We start from the raw sequence: 21,546 nt of genomic DNA on the forward strand, positions 1-21,546 counted from the left end.
GACACACGGAGGCGGATCATTACTGATCCGCCCGTGTGAAAGGGCCCTTATTGTTAGTATTTTGAATAGAATTTGTTGGTTGAGTGGAAGTCAGTGGAAGAATTGGCTGAGACGGGTAGCAGATGCTGAGCAGTTTGTAAGGTGGATGAGTCTGGCAGCACCATTCATGATGGACTGAATAGTCTATGTGAAGGTAAGCCAATGAGGAGGGAATTGCAGTAATCAAGGTGAGAGATAACCAGGGAGTGAATTAGGGGCTTTGTAGTGTCATTGGTTAGAAAGGGACATAGTTTGGAAATGTTGCGGAGGTTGAGACGGCAAGCTATGGAAAGTGATTGGATGTGGGGCCAAAAGGAGAGTTCAGAGTCCAGGACTACGTCTAGCTTGGCATGCGGTGATGGGTTGATGGTTGTGCCATTGATCTTGGCAAAGAAGTCAGGGGAAGGGGCAAGTATGGAAAGAAAAAACTATGAGCTCGGTTTTGGATAGATTGAGTTTGAGGAAGTGGTGTGATCAGGGCTGGTGCAAGGATTTTTGACACCCTAGGCGAAACCTCTTTTGCCGCACCCACCTTGGCCCCACCCCCATTGTTCTGCCCATGTATACCCCACCTTTTAAATGAAGTGCCCATCAAATGCAGCCTCACCAGTGCCCATCAAATGCAGCCTCACCAGTGCCCATCAAATGTAGCCTCACCAGTGCCTATCAAATGTAGCCTCACCAGTGCCCATTAAATGCAGCTTTGCCAGCGTCCATCAAATGCAGCCTACCAGTGCTCATCAATGAATGTTTGCTTGCTTCCATTCATTCGGGAGTCGGGACACAGACACAGTCCTCAGCCGCCGCTGCACCTCTGGCACTATGAGCGAACGGAGCGGCGACTGCCTGCTGATTCTGAGACTTATTTGCTTGCTGCAGAGAGAAGAGAGTAGGAACACCAGTGGCCAGGCGCCCTTAGGCAGCAGTGCGCCCTAGGCGGCTGCCTAATTTTCCTAGTCGTAGCACCGACCCTCGGTGTGATGATAGAAAGCTGCCTCTTAAAATTGGCGATCAAATTTAGGCTTACTTGTGGGTCCAGCACTCCATCAGTACTCATTTTGTGGCAAGGATGCCCGGTATACAGTACTAACTGAATAGAATTTTAAATCATTTGGCAAGTAATACAGTTCATGTTTTTTTCCATACATTTTTTTTTTTAAATATATATTTGAATCTTTATTATTAAAGCAGAACTTAACACACTTAAACAACACTTTCTTACTTTGTCGCTCCCTCTCACACACATGCTAAACATTTTTATTCTATTTTTAACATTTTTTTTTGCTTTTTGTGCTGCAAGGCAACACTTCAGAGTTTCCAGCCTAGGCCAGGCTCCGCTGCCTCCTAGGATTGCTACAGCTATCCCAGGAGGCAGTGTGTGACTAAGCCACAAGTTTGTGTCAGATTTCTGTACCTACGCACAAATACTGCAGGGCACTACAGTGCCCATCCACCAGAAGCTGTTGGCATTTGTGCACAGCCTGTGCTGCGAAATGCCTGAAAGAAAACGGTGATGTATGTGCATTTTTTCAAAAATGGTGGTGCAGGAATAAGGATGGAGGTTGTTTTTTTTTTTTTAATACCAGGTCAATGTGTGGAATGGACAGAGTGAGCTCTTCTTCCATCTCTCTGTTCTAAAAATCTATTTAATATTTGGTCCCCAGATAGGGGAATCTATCAGATATTAAACCAGTTGCAGCCCGTCCATAAAGGGTGCACAGGTGCCCCCAGCCATCCATGCGTCCGGCCCCCTGATCTACATATCAGGGTGCTGGACTATGGATTCCAATGCGGGGGGGGGGGTTGAATACCTGATTAGAGCCAGAGGCTCTAATAGGCTTCAAAAAAGGGTGGGCTCGGGGTGCAGAGTGTCAGTGGCAGAGAACCACTTGTCAGTGCCGCGCCTGTCGGCCTCCTGTATAGTGGTGTATTCAGGGGGGTGCGGTCAGTGCCATGCCACTAGCCACCCAGAGGGGGGGGGGTGCTTGTCTGCCACGCCTCCAAAAGAAAAACCCACAGTCGCCATTGTATTAAACTGATGAGAACAGATACTACACTTGGTCTTAACCAAAAGGGGTAATGAGGAGGGGTAATTTAGGAGCGTTTTGGTTTCGGTTCAAGCAGTTCAATTGCACTGATGTGTTGGAAACTTGGAATTGGCAGCCGCACACCACAACGGGACACCAACAAAAACATCCCTATTGTAATGTACACAAATGCAGTCACAGGAATGAATGTTTCACACACTGAGTAGCCTGGTTATTCTTGACCCATTTGTAGGCCTGGAAGTGCCCGTCTGTGCCTATTGTACATTTACCAATCTGTCAATGCATTCCACCTTCCTTGAAAGCTACTGAAACCAAACCATTTTTCTTTCATTTTGGTTAAAGTAGGTAAGGGTTAAAGCTCTCTTTTTAGGCCCCTTTCACACTGAGGAATATTTCAGGCGTTTTAATGCTAGAAATAGCGCATAAATACCGCCTGAAATACTTCTGCCCCAGCATTCTCAATGTGAAAGCATAAGGGCTTTCACACTGAGGCGATGCGCTGTGGGAGAAAAAAAAATCTCCTGCAAGCAGCATCTTTGGAGCGGTGAGAGGAGCGGTGTGTATACCGCTCCATCACCGCTCCTTCCCATTGAAAACAATGGGACACCGCGGTAATAACGCCGGCAATGCGCCTCTACAGAGGCGCATTGCCGGCGGTATTAACCAATTTTCGGCCAATAGTGGGGGTTAATACCGCACCGCTAGCAGCCGAATACTGCCGCAATTCCGCTGCAATTCCGACGGTACCGCCACCGCACATCCTGCCCCAGTGTGAAAGGGGCCTTAGTGAGTTTCACCTTAAAGGGGTTGTAAAGGTTCATGTTTTTTACATCTGTCGATTACCGGCCCCCCAGCCCCCCTGTTTTACTTACCTGAGCCCTGGAAAGTCACGCGTCGTGAACGCGCTCGATCTTTGCCCAGGCTTTTTGGCTCTTCATTGGATAGATTTATAGCAGCGCAGCCATTGGCTCGCGCTGCTGTCAATCAAATCCAATGACGCTGGTGCCGGAGGACAGGACCGAGTCATACAATCTGCGGCTATGTACGCCAAGTGTATAACACAGGACCGTACCCTGAAGGTAACCCCTTTGGGAGAGCGCTTCACAGAGGGGGTTAGCTATTGCAGGGAGGAGCCGAGAGAGCCGCCGAGGCACCCCAGAACAGGAGGATTGGGGTCACTCTGTGCAAAACGAACTGCACAGTGGAGGTAAATATTACATGTTTGTTATTTAAAAAAATAAAAGCTGAACCTTTAATATCACTTTAACAGTAAAACCTGGTAAAGATCCTAAATCTTTGTTTTTAAATATGTATGTCAGATTATACAAACTCAACTTGCATGATTAGAAAGCATCCTGCATGTAACCTGTCTTCAGACACATTAATACAAAAATGTATTCTACCACCAGGAGGCAGACTGGGTATACTCTCAAAAAAATACAGCAAAGAAAAAAAAGAACACGCCTTGTCCACAATTTTACAAAAATAATCCAGATGAGAGAGCTAGTTAATAATACATTTTAAGTAATAAAGCTGAATGCTGCATCCTGAACTGCTGGGATCCAGTGGATTGGGTTTGGTATGGTATAGAAAGGAAATAGAGAATGGACCTAATTTATTAAAGCAAATAAGCAAGAACAGGGATAAATCGCTATTGTACACATGAGAACAGGGATAAATCGCTATTGTACACATGCGCACACGGATAGGCACAATCAGTGAACTATATTAGCTGACCAGGCACTCATGTTCAGTGCATATGCTGCTTAAGTGCCTTCTATTCCTATAGGGTTCACTATGGAAAACACATGTTAAAGCCCCGAATGCTATGCTGTCATAGGAAAAAAAAAGTGCATGTACAATTATTTATCACTGAAATCTTTATTGCAAGCACCAACATACATCATCTACTACTTGCACTTCAACATGCAGGTTCACAAACATACACAATACAATGCCACTCCAAGAATGGTCTAAACAGAGACATTTTATTATTCTCATTTATTATTATTTATCACTGAAATCTCTATTCCTAGCACCAATATACAGAATCTTATACACCATCTACTGCATGAACTTCAACATGCAGGTGCACAAACATACACAATACAATACCATGCAGCTGGCAATACCATATAGCTGACCATTCATGTAGACCAGTAGTCTCCAAACTGTGGCCCTTTGTGTGTTTTTATCCGGCTCTTGGGCCATTACCCCCCCCCCCCCACTGTCAGCAACAGTGGGGCATAGTTTCTGCCATTGACACTGACAACAAAGCACTTTTCTTCCCACTGACACCAATGATGGGTCACTATTCCTTTTACTGACACCAATGATGGGACACTATTCTTTCTACTGACACCAATGATGGGTCACTATTCTTTCTACTGACACCAATGATGGTTCACTATTCTTTCTACTGACACCAATGATGGGTCACTATTCTTTCTACTGACACCAATGATGGGTCACTATTCTTTCTACTGACACCAATGATGGGACACTATTCTTTCTACTGACACCAATGATGGGACACTATTCTTTCTACTGACACCAATGATGGGTCACTATTCTTTCTACTGACACCAATGATGGGTCACTATTCTTTCTACTGACACCAATGATGGGTCACTATTCTTTCTACTGACACCAATGATGGGTCACTATTCTTTCTACTGACACCAATGATGGGTCACTATCATTTCTACTGATACCAATGATGGGTCACTATCTTTTCTACTGACACCAATGATGGGTCACTATCCTTTCTACTGAAACCAATGATGGGTCACTATCATTTCTACTGACGCCAATGATGGGTCACTATTCTTTCTACTGACACCAATGATGGGTCACTATTCTTTCTACTGACACCAATAATGGGTCACTATTCTTTCTACTGACACCAATGATGGGTCACTATTCTTTCTACTGACACCAATGATGGGACACTATTCTTTCTACTGACACCAATGATGGGTCACTATTCTTTCTACTGACACCAATGATGGGTCACTATTCTTTCTACTGACACCAATGATGGGTCACTATTCTTTCTACTGACACCAATGATGGGTCACTATTCTTTCTACTGACACCAATGATGGGACACTATTCTTTCTACTGACACCAATGATGGGTCACTATTCTTTCTACTGACACCAATGATGGGTCACTATTCTTTCTACTGACACCAATGATGGGTCACTATTCCTTCTACTGACACTAATGATGGGTCACTATTCTTTCTACTGACACCAATGATGGGTCACTATTCTTTCTACTGACACCAATGATGGGTCACTATTCTTTCTACTGACACCAATGATGGGTCACTATTATTTCTACTGACACCAATGATGGGTCACGATTCCTTCTACTGACACCAATGATGGGTCACTATTCTTTTTACTGACACCAATGATGGGTCACTATTCTTTCTACTGACACCAATGATGGGTCACTATTCTTTCTACTGACACCAATGATGGGTCACTATTCTTTCTACTGACACCAATGATGGGACACTATTCCTCCCACTGATACCAAAGAGGGGACACTGTTTACTTCCAGTGACTCCAGGAAATGTTCTACTCCAGCTGGGCACAGTCCGGCCCCCCTAAAGCCTGAAAGACAGTAAACTGGCCCTTTGTTTAGTAAGTTTGAAGACCCCTGATGTAGCCCATGAAAGGTCTATAGAGACATTTTACAAAATAGGGTTTATTACTACTTTATTGGCAGCTGCCTCTTCTAGTAGATACACATTTTAAATGAACAGAGGATACAATCTGATTGTTAGATGTAGAAAAAGAGGGAATGTATGGTAACTGCAAATCAGGAACAGTTGAATTGTGAATGAGACGTGCGTGTGAAAGCGAGAAAAAGAGAAAAACATTAATGAAACCAGACAAAATCTGCCCTTTGAGTACTTTTACAAAATGCAAAAAAATGCTGAAGCACATGTTTTATATTATATAGAAACTGCCACCTATATTTAAAACTTTTTATCTAAGGTATATTAGTATGCATCTTTCCAACAAAGTGCATAAAGTGCGTTGTTTCATGGTTATACAAATTTTAAGAATGTTCCTCATAGGGAGAGGCAGATGTAGAATGTGATAACGAGATAGGAAAGTCCTGCTGGTGAGGCAGAGGAAAGAAGAAGTGATGTACAGATTAGAGAAAGGAATATGAGAGTTATCCTGGAGTGAGGACAGAGCGGAACTACAAAGACATGCTAGGGAAGGAAATAGAAGGAGACAGTGTGTTTCTAATTATTTGCCGAGAACAGAGACGGCCTTCAGATCACCATGCTGAACCCTTTTTACTTCTTTAATGTGTATTTCCAGTTTTTCAGCCAAATTAGCATAATACCTACTTTAAATTTGTTACATGTTCCCCTCACATCAGGGCTGTCTTAATGAGAGGGCACATCTGGGCACTGCCCCAGCTGCATGGGAGGGCAGGGGCCTCAGCTGCATGGGGGGCCCCTGCCCTTTCCCCAAAGCAGCTGGTCCTTGAGCCCGGACTGCACCTCTACATCGCAGATATGCCCCCAGCACTCTGACCCCTCCACACTCTAGATATCCCCTACCTCCTACCTACTTGATTTCTGTTTACCTGCACTGTCTCCATTGTAGGGGCCTCAGAGCATTACTTTGCCCAGGGGCCCATGATGCTATTGAGACGGCCCTGCCTCACATAGCATTAATTAAATAAGGCATCACAAATTTGCTGTTTACTTTTTTAAATGCCATTTTCTGAAAACGTTGTGCCTAAAAATTACTGCAGAAACTGATTGTATAGATCCTTCAAAATAAATAATTTTTTGTATACTTTGCTGCTCTGTGCAATGGTTTTGCCACTGCTCTGGGCTCCTTCTCTTCTCCATGTGCCACCATAGAAAGTCGATTCCTATGGTCAGGGGTGGACTGACCATTGAGGCTCTCGGGCACTGCCCGAGGGCCCCATGCCACTAGGGGGCCCCATCAGGGTTGCCAGGCTCAATAAAACCAGGGACAGTATGTAAAAATATGTGTTTTTTTTACATCTGTCTCTGATATGTCCGAAACCGACATGCTTTTGATGTGAAAATCCTGAGATTTTAGCTGCCCTGTCTCTGCACTGCCTCCTGGCGTGGTGGCCATCTGTAAGCCCGGGGGGCCCCATAATCTTTTATTGCCCGGGGGCCCCATGAGTTGTCAGTCCGCCGCTGCCTATGGTAGCACACATGCAGGCTCGATCCCAAGCCAGGCTGTGCGTGTCTACTGACATACACAGTGCAGCTCGGCCCTGTCCCCTGCTCCCTCCTCACTGGATTTGATTGACAGTAGCAGGAGCCAATGACTCCTGCTGCTCTTACTAAGTCCAGTGAGGAGAAAAAAAAGAGAGAGCAGCGCCGCTGCTTTCGGGCACAGCGCTGGATCAAGATCCAGCTCAGTTAAGCATTTAGGGGGGGCTGGGGGAAGGCTGCACATAAAAGGTGTTTTACTTAATAAAATGCATTAAGGTAAAAAAGGCTTTAGCCTTTACAACAACTTTAATTTCCTTTTTCTGTAATGTTTATGAGGGGGGTAGGGAGTTATTCTTTACCTTAATGAACTCTGTCTGTACTGTGCTGGCAAGACTCGTTATCAAATGTAAACTTGCTTTGAGCAAATCTTTCCTAACAAAGTGTTAAAGATCAAGAAGCTGGTTTTCTGTGTTGTATGTTGATGAGGGGGAGTTCAAGGTGTCTCCAATATGTATGAGGTCAGATTCACTGTGAGTAGAGTCTGCCCAGAGACCTGGTCCAAACAGGTTGAACATTTTTAGGTGTGCTGTGTGAATGGAAAGACGTAACAAACAAATAGTGGGCATTTTCTCAAATTTGACTGCAAATGTGGAAAAACACTTTAAGACATTACCATGGACTGGCCAGTGTCTACCTGAAGTCAAATGGCAGAAAGGTAAGAGTCCACCTACTGGGACCCATCAATGTTGCTCCTTCAGGCCACTCAACATGCAGTTAACACCATCCTTTCCTCTTCTCGCTAAGAACAAATAAGCATTGCATGATAACACAAGTTGGAAAATAACTTTAACAAATGTAATTAAGTGCTTGCTATCTCCTCCTCATCTGGTAGACTAAAATGACCCAAAACACTCCCAACCAGTGAGGGCAGGGCTACTTACAACCACCCTAAAGTATATGCCAACCCAATCATTAAAATCTCATATAATCATAAACATGCTAAGCCATTTTCAATGTTTTAAAGTCTGCAGTTCTCTAGAATAAGACCGGATGACCCTGCCATGAAGGTCCTTTTTAGGTCATTCCCTGTCATAGGGTTACAACACTGCTCGTGCATTATTACCATTATTATCCTATCACACATACATCTGATGTAGACTACAAATAGTCATTACAAAGCTCAATATATAGTCATGGTCCACTGTTATCACCCTCAGGAAACTTCCATGAGAAATTCCATGAAGCCATCAACAGTGCATACGTACATGAGAGTAAGAGTAAGTGTGTGCAAAGAGGCAGAAATGTTATTGATGGTTTAAGATCTCCAGCAGGATATGTTGGATTACAGTGATACATCAATGTATTTTTTATTTATTTTTTGACTAATGATATCTCACTGATTATAAATGGAACAAAAATATTTGAAAGGAATGTATAGATATTCATGTAAAAAAGATCAGCTTGATCTAAATAATGTTATCATTATATGTTATTGATTTAACAAAATTATATAGTGTACTGTATATGAACATGGGGGCAGCCACATTTGCTAATTACACATGCAGACTCTGTTTCCTGCTTTTCAGTACAACACAATGGTTTTACTTTGCTGCTCCTTCTATCAATGCTCAATGTCAGAGTTAACTGGCTTATCAAAAACAACACCCTTCCTATGTGGCTGATATCTTATCTCAACAGTTGCTAAAGTGGAGTTCCACCCAAAAATGGAAGCTCCATTTATCTACTTCCACCCCCCCCCCTCCGGTGCCTCATTTGGCACCTTTTGGGGGGAGCGGATACCTGTCAAAAACAAGTACTCGCTCCCACTTCCATGTAAGGGCACTGTGGTGACCTTTGTCATTTATAGCCCCTCTTCCTTCCCCCTACTGCCTTCTGGGAGACACAAACAGGTCCAAGAAGACAGAAGGCCATTCAAAAAGCGCAGCGCGACTCGCACATGCACAGTAGGAAACAGGCTGGGAGGCTGCAAGGCTTCACTTCCTGTTTCCCTTAGTACGGATGCTGGCTCCTGCACCCGAAGCCTAGGGAACGGGTCTGCTTCGGGTGCCAACATCGCGGGCTCCCTTGACAGGTATGTTTTCTTATTTTTTAATACAGGCTGGAACTCGGCTTTAAGCTAAACACAAGGCTGAAAATCATCTGAAAATGGTTAGTTTGGCGGGAATCATCTGACTTTCACCAGCATCCCCCCCCCCCCCCCCCCACGCTAAAACATCTATTATTCTCTATATTTAATACTATAACAAAAAAGCATGAACAAGCAATCTTGGTAAAATTCAAAAATCCAATAAAATTGCTTTCAGATAAATAGTGAAATAATGACTCAAAATATATGGTCACTAAAAAATATATCATTCTCTTGTTAAAAAATATACCATACATCTACACTATACATTAGGGTATCAGAGGGTTAAGATATCAGAGGGATACGCTACTTTACAGCCTTATAATTCAAGTCCCAATACTAACAAATTTCATGGTAGGCCTCCATCCTCATGGTCAAGGGGTAACATTTATTTGCACCCATTTACAAATATATTACACATATTTGTAAAAAAATTACAATACAGCTTGACCACCACAGATCCAATACAAACAGAATAAAATTGTCTTATTCATTAAAATGTAGCACATTTCGACAGCGGATAAAGTACAAAATGCATGAATCCAAAATCAATGTCTGTATATTGATACCTAAGAATTGTCACAGCAATAACTGTATAATTACTATTGTTTTAAATCCAGGGTATAATCCAGGTCAGACATTATTGTAGTGGCTTTAAAATCCCAGTGAACTATAATTTCATCTAATTACAGGTTAAGAGACAAAAGTGAAACATCCTTTAAACATGAACAAACACAATCCTTTATTTTCCCTTTTGTAGTAGAGAATAACACGGGTTGTGTGGTCACACCCTTGCTGCACCCACATACCTTACAAAGTATACAAGGGTGAATTCACAGCTTTATTAAAGTATGTCTAATTTCTAAAAATTATGCATGCTAAAATAAAAATGAATCTACATCTTTTGTTGATTTATTGGAGGAGTTAAGAATCTTCACTCAAAAATTGTGTTAATATTGACATTTATTGACTTAATATTGACAATTATCTATTCATGTGAAAGGTGATTACATGATTGGGGGAAACGAGAATTTGCTTTTCACATGGATAATTGAAATGAATATTAAAAAAAAAAATTTGGAGTGAAAATTCTCAGATCCTTTAGTAAATCAGCCTGACCATGATGCAAATAACTTGCAGCCCTGTGAGTGTTACGTATTTTCAACTGAAAAACCATGAACAAAAAAGACCGAACGTTTCAGGCACTTAACAGATCATGAATCGCTTTTTAAATATGTATATTTTTATTTCATTTAATTAAAATCATGTACATCACAATACCATTCTGATCTCCTGATGAAGTGACCCAATGATCTAAGGATGGCCACATGGATCAGTTTTATGAATGAATTTCCCTATCCATCTGGTAAGTCAACTTCTCCAAAACGGGAATGGCCACAGATGGAATAAAATTCCCTGCTAAACAAACTGAATTTTGATCTATCTATGGCCAGCTTAAGAAACTCATAAAGGATTGTATATATTCCCAGCAGTTACGTTATATTGTCATAACCCAACTGAGAAAATCAAATGGGTTACAGGTATGATGTATGGGTAGATATGGAGGTAGCATAATTGGCACTGTATTATATGAATAGCATGTGTATGTTTTATATTTGAAAAAGTGGGGTCTTTTATGGGTATGCATAAATTTGCACATGATTTTAATGAGATTAATTAAAAAATGTGATTTGTGACTTGTTGACTCTCTCTCTCTATCTTTATTTTTCATTATGTTGTTATTATTTTCATTAGCTTTTTTTGCTTAATAAATTGAGCCTGTTAAATAGATTAATTCTGTTAATGAAAATCCACTAGAAAGCAAATCTACCCCACACAGCTGATAATTACAGCAAGAAAGGGTGAAGGACCTTGGCTAGGATTCCTATTAGTAAAGCATAAAAAGGGAGGGGCATAAAAGATGAAAGATAAAATAAATAATATTTATTACAACTTTGCTAATTTAAACTGAGAATATAATGAAAAAAACATTGGGCCAGATTCACGTACAGCGGGCACAAGTTTACGTAACCGGTTTACGTTACACCGCCGCAATTTTTCCGAAATAAAGTGCCCGATCCACAAAGCACTTACCTGGAAATTTGCGGCGGTGTATCGTAAACAGGTCCGGCGCAAGGCGGTCCAATTCAAATGGGGCGGGTACCATTTAAAGTAGGCGCGCTCCCGTGCCGGACGTACTGCGCATGCTCCCGCCGCAGATTTCCCGACGTGCTTTGCGCGAAATTACGACGCGCCGACGTTTTGTGAATCGCAACGTGAAAAAAGATTTACGCCGGGAAAAATAAAAGATTTTAAAAAAATTCAAAAGCGACGTGGGAAAGACAGGCATACTTTAACATGGTGGAGTACTTTTACACCATGTTAAAGGTGCCCTATCTTTGCGACGGAAATCTAACACTCGCGACAACATAACGACGGGAAAAATCTTCGTGGATCGCCGTAACTCCTAACTTGCATACCCGACGCTGGTTTACGACGCAAACTCCCCCCAGCGGCGGCCGCAGTACTGCATCCTAAGATCCGACAGTGTAAGTCCATTACACCTGTCGGATCTTCTGCCTATCTATGCGTAACTGATTCTATGAATCAGTCGCATAGTTAGAAACAGAGATACGACGGCGTATCAGGAGATACGCCGTCGTATCTCTTTTGTGAATCTGGCCCTAAGTATGTAAATAAACTCAAAAGTAAACTTGTACTAGGCATATGAACTGTTCATATGCCTCCCCATAGATGAAAGCAATGATAAGGTAATCTGTCCCTCGCTGTCAAACTATGCTGTACCTTACAAATACTCATATGCAAATATTGACTTTCTGCAGGTCGGTATGTTTCTATAGTTAGGCATAACCTGATGCTGGCCAAATGTCACGCCAAATGAACGAGGGTTCCCAGATTATGTAAAGGCATCTCTGGCCCCTTATGGTACCTTGTATCCCATGAGAAGGAGGATTTGGTTTACTTTAAAGTGGATCTTCACTCTCCAAGTCATCATCCCTCCTCTCCACCCCTCCTCCTTTTTTTTATGAAATTGTCCATCCCTTTTCCCCCCTTGCCCGTCATTAGCCTAGGTGAGCAATGTGCACTGTTCCCCCTTTGCCTTCTGAGATATGAACATCACATATACCTATAGGCAAAGCCTTTCATTCAAGTAAATAAGGAGGGGGCGTAACATTTAACAACCTCTCAATGACGTCACGGCAAAACATGGCGGCACTAGACCGAGTGCTGCCAGAAGAGAGGAGGATCTCCGCTGGACAGTGATGGATCCGCTGGCTGATTGCGTATCTAAAATGTGCTGATCTCACCACCACCACCATGAAGGTAGGGGTACATTTTAAAATATGTGGGGGTGGGGAGGGTGAAAAACTGCGTTAAGAGAAAACGAAATCAATTAATATAGCTAGCTGAAGTTATAAGCAAATTTTGACTTTTCCCGTTAAAGTCAAGCTTGGCCTCACCCTTGGCTCGCAGTCGCATATAGTTTGTTAATGTGATAACTGGCTTCACCAACCAATAGGAAACCTCAACATCCATCTCAAGGCTAAACAGACAATGACATGTGTGCCTATCAAGTAATATAATGAAAAAATCATTCTTTATAAAATGTTTTGGTTTACCTTCCTCTGATTCTGAGCAGTGGCGAAAATTTTCTGCAAACCAAGCTCGAAAATCTGAGAGACGTCGGGTCCTGCCAATTCCCGGGCATGTGTTTTCAGGAGGGGTCAGCTGGCTGGCGGCTGTGTCTGACAGCTCCATACTGTGTTCTTCCTCCACATCTGTGGTTTCTGGCTCCTCCACACTCTCCTCATTACTGCTCTGTTCAGGTGCCGCAGAATCCTCTGAGCAGGCTTCTGAAATCTAAGTAAGGTGGATAAAATGTAAATATAAAATGTTACAATAGAGTAGCTGTAGTGATGCATCACTTTTAAATAAAACATTGTAGCAAATGTGTGCCTGTTTTGGGCATTGGGTCGAAATGTGACACAATGTAACCAGTGCCCTGGAGTTGGAAAATAAGACAAGCAAGCACAGAGTACTGAAAATTGTGCACTTTCCAGGAACAGTGGGGTTGATTTACTAAATAGACTGTGCACTTTGCAAGAGCAAATGCTCCAGAGCTTAGTAAATGAACAGAAGCTCTGCTGACTTTCATGACCCAATCATGTGCAGGCAGAAATGCTGTTTTTGTTCCCCTTGTATTGTGATTGGGTGCTCATTGCAAAGTGAAGCTTCACCACATTTACTAAGCTCTGGAGCGACTGCACTTTGCACAGTGCACAGTCTATTTGCCTTTAGTAAATTAACCCCATTGCAACCAGAACAAAATGAACAAAATGTAAAGAGGTTTAACCTTAAGACTACATAGAGGGTTGCATTAAGAAGGGGATCAGCTCCAGAGAAAAAACAATAATTTTCCTGCTTTACAAAACTCTGGTCCGGCCGCATCTAGAGTATGCTGTCCAGTTCTAGGCGCCAGTCCTCGGGAAGGATGTACTGGAAATGGAGCAAGTGCAAAAAAGGACAACAAAGCTAATAAAGGGTCTGGAGGATATTGGTTATGAGGAAAGGTTGCGAGCACTGAACTTATTCTCTCTGGAGAAAAGACGCTTGAGAGGGAATATGATTTCAATTTACAAATACCATACTGGTGACCCCACAATAGGGATACAACTTTTTTGTGAAAGGGAGTTTAACAAGACACGTGGCCCTCTACATTAAACTATGTAGAGGGTTAAGTAGAGGGTTTTGAGAGGATGGAGGATTATTGCGGTGCCAATTATAAAAACCAGACGTATTGTTATATCAAAAATAGAAAATATTTTATTCAATTCATACAAAGATTAAAATCAGCTTAAGAACATTCAATGGTGGGAGCTATATGTGGAGACAATTTTTCTTGAACAAGTCTACCCTACTAGTTTCGCCCTTAGGCTTCCTCAGGGGTTTTAGGACTTGATCGTCTCAAAGAAAGAGCCTTTCTTTGAGACGATCAAGTCCTAAAACCCCTGAGGAAGCCTAAGGGCGAAACTAGTAGGGTAGACTTGTTCAAGAAAACTTGTCTCCACATATAGCTCCCACCATTGAATGTTGTTAAGCTGATTTTAATCTTTGTATGAATTGAATAAAATATTTTCTATTTTTGATATAACAATACGTCTGGTTTTTATAATTGGCACCGCAAAAATTCCTCCATCCTCTCAAAACCCTCTACTTAACCTAACTGGGATGAGGTGCCATATGCCTAAAAGGACTTTCGATCACTAACCCTTCACCAAATCTATGTAGAGGGTTCTTTACTGTAAGAGTGGCAATGATGTGGAATTCCCTTCCACAGTTGGTGGTATCAGCGGAGAGCATTGGTAGGTTAAAAAAACTATTAGTTAAGCACCTGAACGACAACATAGGTTGGACTTGATGGACTTGTGTATTTTTTCAACCTCACCTACTATGTAACTATGTAACTATAATTCATCCAGAGGGCAGCAACAGCATGGAGAGTTGTGTACAGAAGTTCTTCAAGGACAAGTTCCCTCCACCCCCCCCCCCCCTAAATGCAGCATAATATAGCATGTACAGATCATATTGGGATTGAATAAATTAAAATGACCTTCAATCTGCACCACTGTAATTTTCTGTAAAATTCAATGCAATATGGCAACCTGTAGGTGTTCTGTACAAAGACGGTGTACAGAACAATCCCCAGAAATGTAACTTGCTGTTTGTGTGATTGGCTCACTGATTTTCTCAGAAGTCTGCACAAAGATACAAGTCAGATTGTGGGCATGCACTGCAACAAACATTTCAGTTTTGGCGAGATACTCCCAAAGGGAAATTATTATTATTATTATTATTATACAGGATTTATATAGCGCCAACAGTTTGCGCAGCGCTTTACATCAGGGAAGACAGTACAGTCACAATACAAATCAATACAGGTGGGATCAGAGGGCCCTGCTCGTTAGAGCTTACAATCTAGAAATTACATCTAAAGGGATGCAGACCCTGCCACTTTCCTCGTTAGAACCGAGTAGTACAGCAGCTGATTGATAATTTTGAAATCACTCCCATTGACATTTATTTTTCACATGGACACAGACAAACTAACAGCTATTTCTTCAGAATAACAAAAGGTAAGTATCTACAACAAACAGTGTACATAGATCACCCAGAGGGGAATGTTTTTGTCTCAACCAAAGTGGAGTAAAGGCCATAAATTATACAGTTTTCTTGTTATGCCGCATACACACGATCGGTCAATCCGATGAGAACGGTCTGATGGACCGTTTTCATCAGACCAAACCGATCGTGTGTGGGCCCCATTGGTTATTTATCCATCGGTTAAAAAATTTGAAACTTGTTTTAAAATAAACCGATGGATAACTAAGCGATAGAAGAAAATGATCGTTTGTCGTCACGTCCATCGGTTAAAAATCTACGCATGCTCAGAATCAAGTCAACGCATGCTTGGAAGCATTGAACTTCGTTTTTTTTCAGCACGTCGTTGTGTTTTACGTCACCAAGTTCTGACACGATCGTTTTTTTAAACTGATGGTGTGTAGGCACGACTGACCATCAGTCAGCTTCATCGTTTAACTGATGGAAAAATCCATCAGACCGTTCTCATCGGATTGACCGATCGTGTGTACAGGGAATTAGAGTTAGCGTCAACTATGTAGTGCAAGGGCCTGCCTGACTGCATGCAAACTAAAAGAGTTTAGGTTTGACCTCCTATTATATGGTTTTGGTAAATCTAAAGGAAAATTGTATAATGTATGGCCAGCCTTAATCTTTAAAAAATAAAATAAAAAATAACACCTGACCTGAATACTATCTCATTATGTAATACTCACATTAGATCGAAGCCCCAGCAGCCGTCCTCGTACACCGCTCCGGCGGCCGACAACTCTCCAGGGGGTTACTTCCGGGTATCGCGGCTCCGGCACTGTGATTGGCCAGAACCGCGTTGACGTCATTCCCACGCATGCATGCGAGAGCGCCAGTCATGGCATTACCTCCTTTGGAAATGGCACGATCGCCGTTTCTAAAGTGCGCCTGCGCCATTGTCTGCGACACATGCACCCATCATTATTGTAAATATCCCCTAAACTGTGGAGGTTTTGGAGATATTTCGAGCACCTGCATGTAAGCCTTAATCTAGACCTACCTGAAGGTAAAAGTGGTTGTAAAGGGTTTACAACCACTTTAAGCTATTCAGAAGGTCTTTGTGACACCCCCTCCTATTCTGCTCATCACTGCAGTCAGGTTTGCGAGTCATTTCCCACAGACTCCCACAAACATGAATCTCTCAGGGCTGGATTTACAGCTCTCTGTATACATTTTAATGCATTTTTATGTGCATTATTACCAATCATGTGTTTTCATGCATTGCCATTTTCATTAATAGGCCCTATAAAGCATTGTACAGAATGGGCCCTGAACAGCAGGTATGTTTTCCCACTGTTTGGGTTGAGGTCGCTTTAAAGGAGGATAATTTGAATGTAATGCTAATTACTCAGTGGTTCTCAACCATTCAGGGTGAGGGATTTCGTGGTAGTCCGGTAGGAGAGGAGTGGGTTTCACTACTCTCTAGATTGCTAAATCCTTATTAGGGACCTGATATTTGGAAGGCTTGGAGAGTTTTGAGTAGGAAGGACATCCAAATCCTTATTACAGGGTCTTCGGTGTGGAAGGTTGCCTCATAGTCCAGAAAATAAGAGGATATATTCTGTGGCTAATAGGACATTTGTGTGAGTAGGGTGGACCGAGTTTAGAATGTGAAAAACCTCCTCCTTAGGAGCCCAGAAGCCAACGGGAAAACCCGAAAGTGGCACTGCTATGGTGGTGTGCCTTTCACTTGTTTTGCGATTTTGAACGGGAGTATGGACTATTCTGTGTTTTCTGTTTTCTGAAGACAATCGGTTCTTCCGTTTGCCTATTTGTTTGGAATAAACAAGGCCTGTTTGCTTTTTCCGACGTGCTTGGCTGATGATCGCGAGCTCCACAGGTGACAGCATATAAATACTGTAAATTTAAAAAAAAACAGCCAGTGCTTGTTAATGTATCTCAAGGACTGTTTAAAACAAATGTTAACCTAAATTCATGTGTTGACATACACTAAAAATGATAGTGCTTGGTTCAACAATCCATGTGTGACCTATGCAACAACATTACTTGTGACACCTGCCCAGTGTAGGTGACAGATGGATTATTGTAGGTACCAAATGGATTGCATCCATTTCTGTATGTACTGCATGCTTTATTACTGAAACATCTTCAGGTTACCGGTTCAGTACTAACTGGGTACTGTCAGTATTGTACTGAGTGGACAGTATGGTACAGTCATTGGACATATTGGTATGGTACTGATTGTGTTGGCAGATAATTTTAGACATGTCAGTAAGCACCTGAATTTTTAACAGACATAATTATGGTTTTGTTAGTATGGTACTACTTAAGTTCATGTGGACATATTCCTGGTTATGTCAATGCGGTACCGATCGTATTTTTGTAAATGTTTAAGTGTATCAGTACAGTACTGACTGTGTCTCCATGGACATGTTTCTGCTTGTGATTGTGTTTATTTGATTATATTATTCTGTGCTGCCGATCAAGTTTTGGTTCTGTGCAGGGCTCAAGTCCTGCGGGAACGCGTGGGAACGGAGTCCCTGCACTTTTTTCACAGCAGGAACGCAGTTCCCTTTGCAGGACTAGAGCAGCCGAGCCGCCCGAGCCAATCCTTCACTAAGCGGCGATGCCCAGCTCGAGTGACTATCAGGGGCAGACGTAATCCTTTATGTTACTGGCCGCTTCCTGTATATGGATTCATCAGGTAGTGTGCTGGTATTCCGTCACTTCCTCGATGCCGCAATGTCTCCTGGGAGCTTTTGTCATTGTTGCCAGGAGACATTGCGGAGGTCTGCCACAAGTTATAGTAGGATTTAGAAAGAACTTGCTTAAAAAAAAAAAAAACATGCGGTTTAGTAATTATGCATATGAGCGTATCATTTTTTTTTTTGGTGAGGGAGTGGATCTTGGGTGGGAGTTCCCACACTTTTTTTTCCAGGACTTGACCCCTGGTTCTGTGTGTGTTGATGGAAAGGAGAACAAGACAGCTGGCCTAGCAACAAAAAAAAATATATATATAAATCAGGTCTTAGCAGCGAGTAGCACATGGACGGACCCCCAAAATTAGGTGGAGAGATTTGAACATCCCTGCTAAGTACTGGGGAAGAGTATTGGGGTGGCCTAGTGTTGCAAACAACCTATACCTAAAAAACATTCTCCTCAATAGCATAAAAAATATTCTACTTAGTAACAGACACAGAGCTTGTTAAAGAGTCAAACGAAAGAGATACAAAGTACAAACAGACCAAATGTATCCTGAGGTTCCTGATGCAATAAAGCACAAAGTCTACAAGGAAATACTGAGCAGCTCAGGAATTAAAAGAGAAGTTCCGGATTTAGAAAAAACAATTATACTCATCTAGGTGGATTCAGCATTGATCCAATGCTGTATCTGTCCCGCACTGGCTCTAAGACTGAGAACCGAGTGATCAAAGACTGCTGATCGCTCAGTTCTAAGCGTCCCGTGAGAAGAGAGCGGGGGACTATCAGTCCCCCGCTCTCTGCTCTGCCCCTGGGACCTTTTCAGAGCCTGGACTGACTCTGTGACGTCAGCCGACAGCAGGCTTCAGTGCAATGTAGACTAAAAACGGGTCACAGGAGTAAAGAACAAACTGCACTCCTGTGATCCATAGGAGAAGTATACCCAAAAGAGCTTTGGCTATACTTCATCTTTACCCACTTGACCTCTGGAAGGTTTTACCCCCTTCATGACCAGGGTATTTTTTGCTATTCAGCACTGTGTTACTTCAACTGTGCATTTGCACAGTCATGCAACATTGTACCCAAATGAAATGTATATAATTTTTTCACACAAATAGAGCTTTCTTTTGGTGGTATTTGATTATATAAACAAAAAAAAGACAGAAAATGTTGAACCCCCCTCCCGTAAATATTTTATACTTTCTGTTATAAAACATATCCAATCAAAAATTGTTATTTCTTTATAAATGTAGGCTAAAATGTATTAGGCTACATGTCTTTGGTAAAAAAAAAAATCCCAATGAGTATACATTAATTGTGTGAACGTTATAGGGTCTACAAACTATTGTAGAAATACTGGAATTTACACAGCTATATACTTCAAAAAAGGATGGGCACAGGGAGCACTGCGCCCTGCGCCCTGAACCCACCCAGTTGTGTGACAATAGCGAATTAATATTCACTATTGTCTTCCTAAATCATCTCCCAGCCAATCAGAAAGCAGGTCCTAAGACTCTCTGGCCAATCGGGTCGCCTTCAGGACACACTTCCTGTTCCTGGTGCAGGCCTGTGACCAGGGAGGGCTGGAGCTGGAATCCAGAAGCTGGAGCGAGCATGGAGGCTGAGGCTGGGCAGGAGCTGGTGCCAGTCCTGGTGGAGCAGATGGTGAATGACACGCTGGTGGTGACCCTGAGCTGCAAGGAGAAGTCGTACAGCGGGATCCCCCTGGACTGCCAGAAGAAGTGAGAACACACTCCGCCGCCCATACACTGTACAATCTCATAGATCGCCCCATTCCCATTCGTCTCCTGCAGGGGGTAGGGGGGTGGCGTTAGTTTTCTGCCACTGGTGTTCAGTGACTTATAGTGTGACTGTGCAAGGATGGTGGGTAATCTGGTGCTAACAGACACTGGCCTGGAGGGTCAATAACTGACACTGACTTTGCTAGTGACACTAATACAGTGATCAGTGATAATACTGTACACTGACACTGCCTGGGAAGGGGTTAACATCTAGGGGCAATCAAGGGCTGCTTTTACTTAATAATCAGGCTGTTTTTTCTCCCTGCTTTTCCTCAGCTTTTTCCTGGCTAAACTGTGATTGGATACAGCACGGATCGGTACTCCCCGAATCCAGAAGACAGGCAGTATCATATACATTACGTATGTGGTGCGGCCTACTTGTGCTGCCCATCTGCAGTAAATCTACCGTGGGCGGGCGGCAAGTGGTTAAACATCTAAAAAAAACACATACAGAAAAAGTAATAGTAGTATTGTGTCATAATCCTGTTCTTAGCCAACATTTCTTTTGCCTGACATAACCCTAAACCTCACTATTCAACCTCGTAAACAATCACTTCCTATCCTTTTTTGTATTTTCCTTATTTTTATTATTTGTTTCTGATATGTTTCTAGTGTAGACAGGGCAGGACTTAGGGTGGTGGGGGCCCCTGGGCTTGAGTGTTGAAGGGGCCCCCTGGAGCCGAGAATTGGGGGGGATCGAAGTTGTTGAGCGGGGGGGGGGAATTGAAGTTGTTGAGCGGGGGGGAGCGCATTAAAGTTGTTGAGCGGGGGGGGATTTTGCAGTTGTTGAGGGGGGGAGTGCCTCTCACCTGTGCCAACAGCCGGGGCCGGGGCTCTCGGCTTTCTTCCCTTCAGCAGCCACAGTCCTCCACACACCGCTCCGGTTCCTCCTGCTTCCGTGCTGCCTCCTCTTGCAGTGCGGGAAAATTAACCCTTTTGCGGGACTGCGGGAAGAAGCTGTCTGTGCGGGAAAGTCCCACAGAATCCGTGCGTGTTGGGAGGTATGCGCAGGGCCGCCATCAGGAATTTTGGGGCCCCTTGCACAGCTTAAGGCATGGGCCCCCTGAAGCAGAGAACCTAGGGGGGGTGGGGGTGCTGCCGCCTGAAATTGAGAAGCGTGGGGGCTGCCGCAAATTGAGAAGCGGGGGGGGCCTTTACAAAAAAAAGAAGAAATAAAGAAGAAAACAAATATATATAAATATATGTAGCCATCCGGGGCCCTGGGGACCTCTGGGCCTTTTAATAAAAAATAAAAAAAAATAAACATTTATAAAAAAAATTAAAAAGGGGGGGTTGCCACATGGGGCCCTGGGGACCTCTGAGCCCTTTAATAAAAACATATATATATATATATATATATATATATATATATATAAAAATGTAATTTTTTTTATAAAAAAATAAAAAAGGTGGGTTGCCATTCGGGGG

At 42.7% G+C, this 21,546-nt stretch overlaps 1 protein-coding gene across 1 annotated transcript in view; it reads right to left on the reverse strand.

Moving 5' to 3' along the window:
- Positions 1-21,546, reverse strand: part of ARHGEF25 (Rho guanine nucleotide exchange factor 25) — a 439,794-nt gene that overhangs the window by 303,057 nt on the left and 115,191 nt on the right. The window contains exon 2 of the mRNA XM_040340892.1: positions 13,108-13,348. Within this exon, the coding sequence (XP_040196826.1) occupies positions 13,108-13,348 (241 nt within the window). The remainder of the gene's footprint in view (positions 1-13,107; positions 13,349-21,546) is intronic.

Source organism: Rana temporaria, chromosome 2 (genome assembly GCF_905171775.1).
Source record: "Rana temporaria chromosome 2, aRanTem1.1, whole genome shotgun sequence".
Classification (NCBI taxonomy): domain Eukaryota; kingdom Metazoa; phylum Chordata; class Amphibia; order Anura; family Ranidae; genus Rana; species Rana temporaria.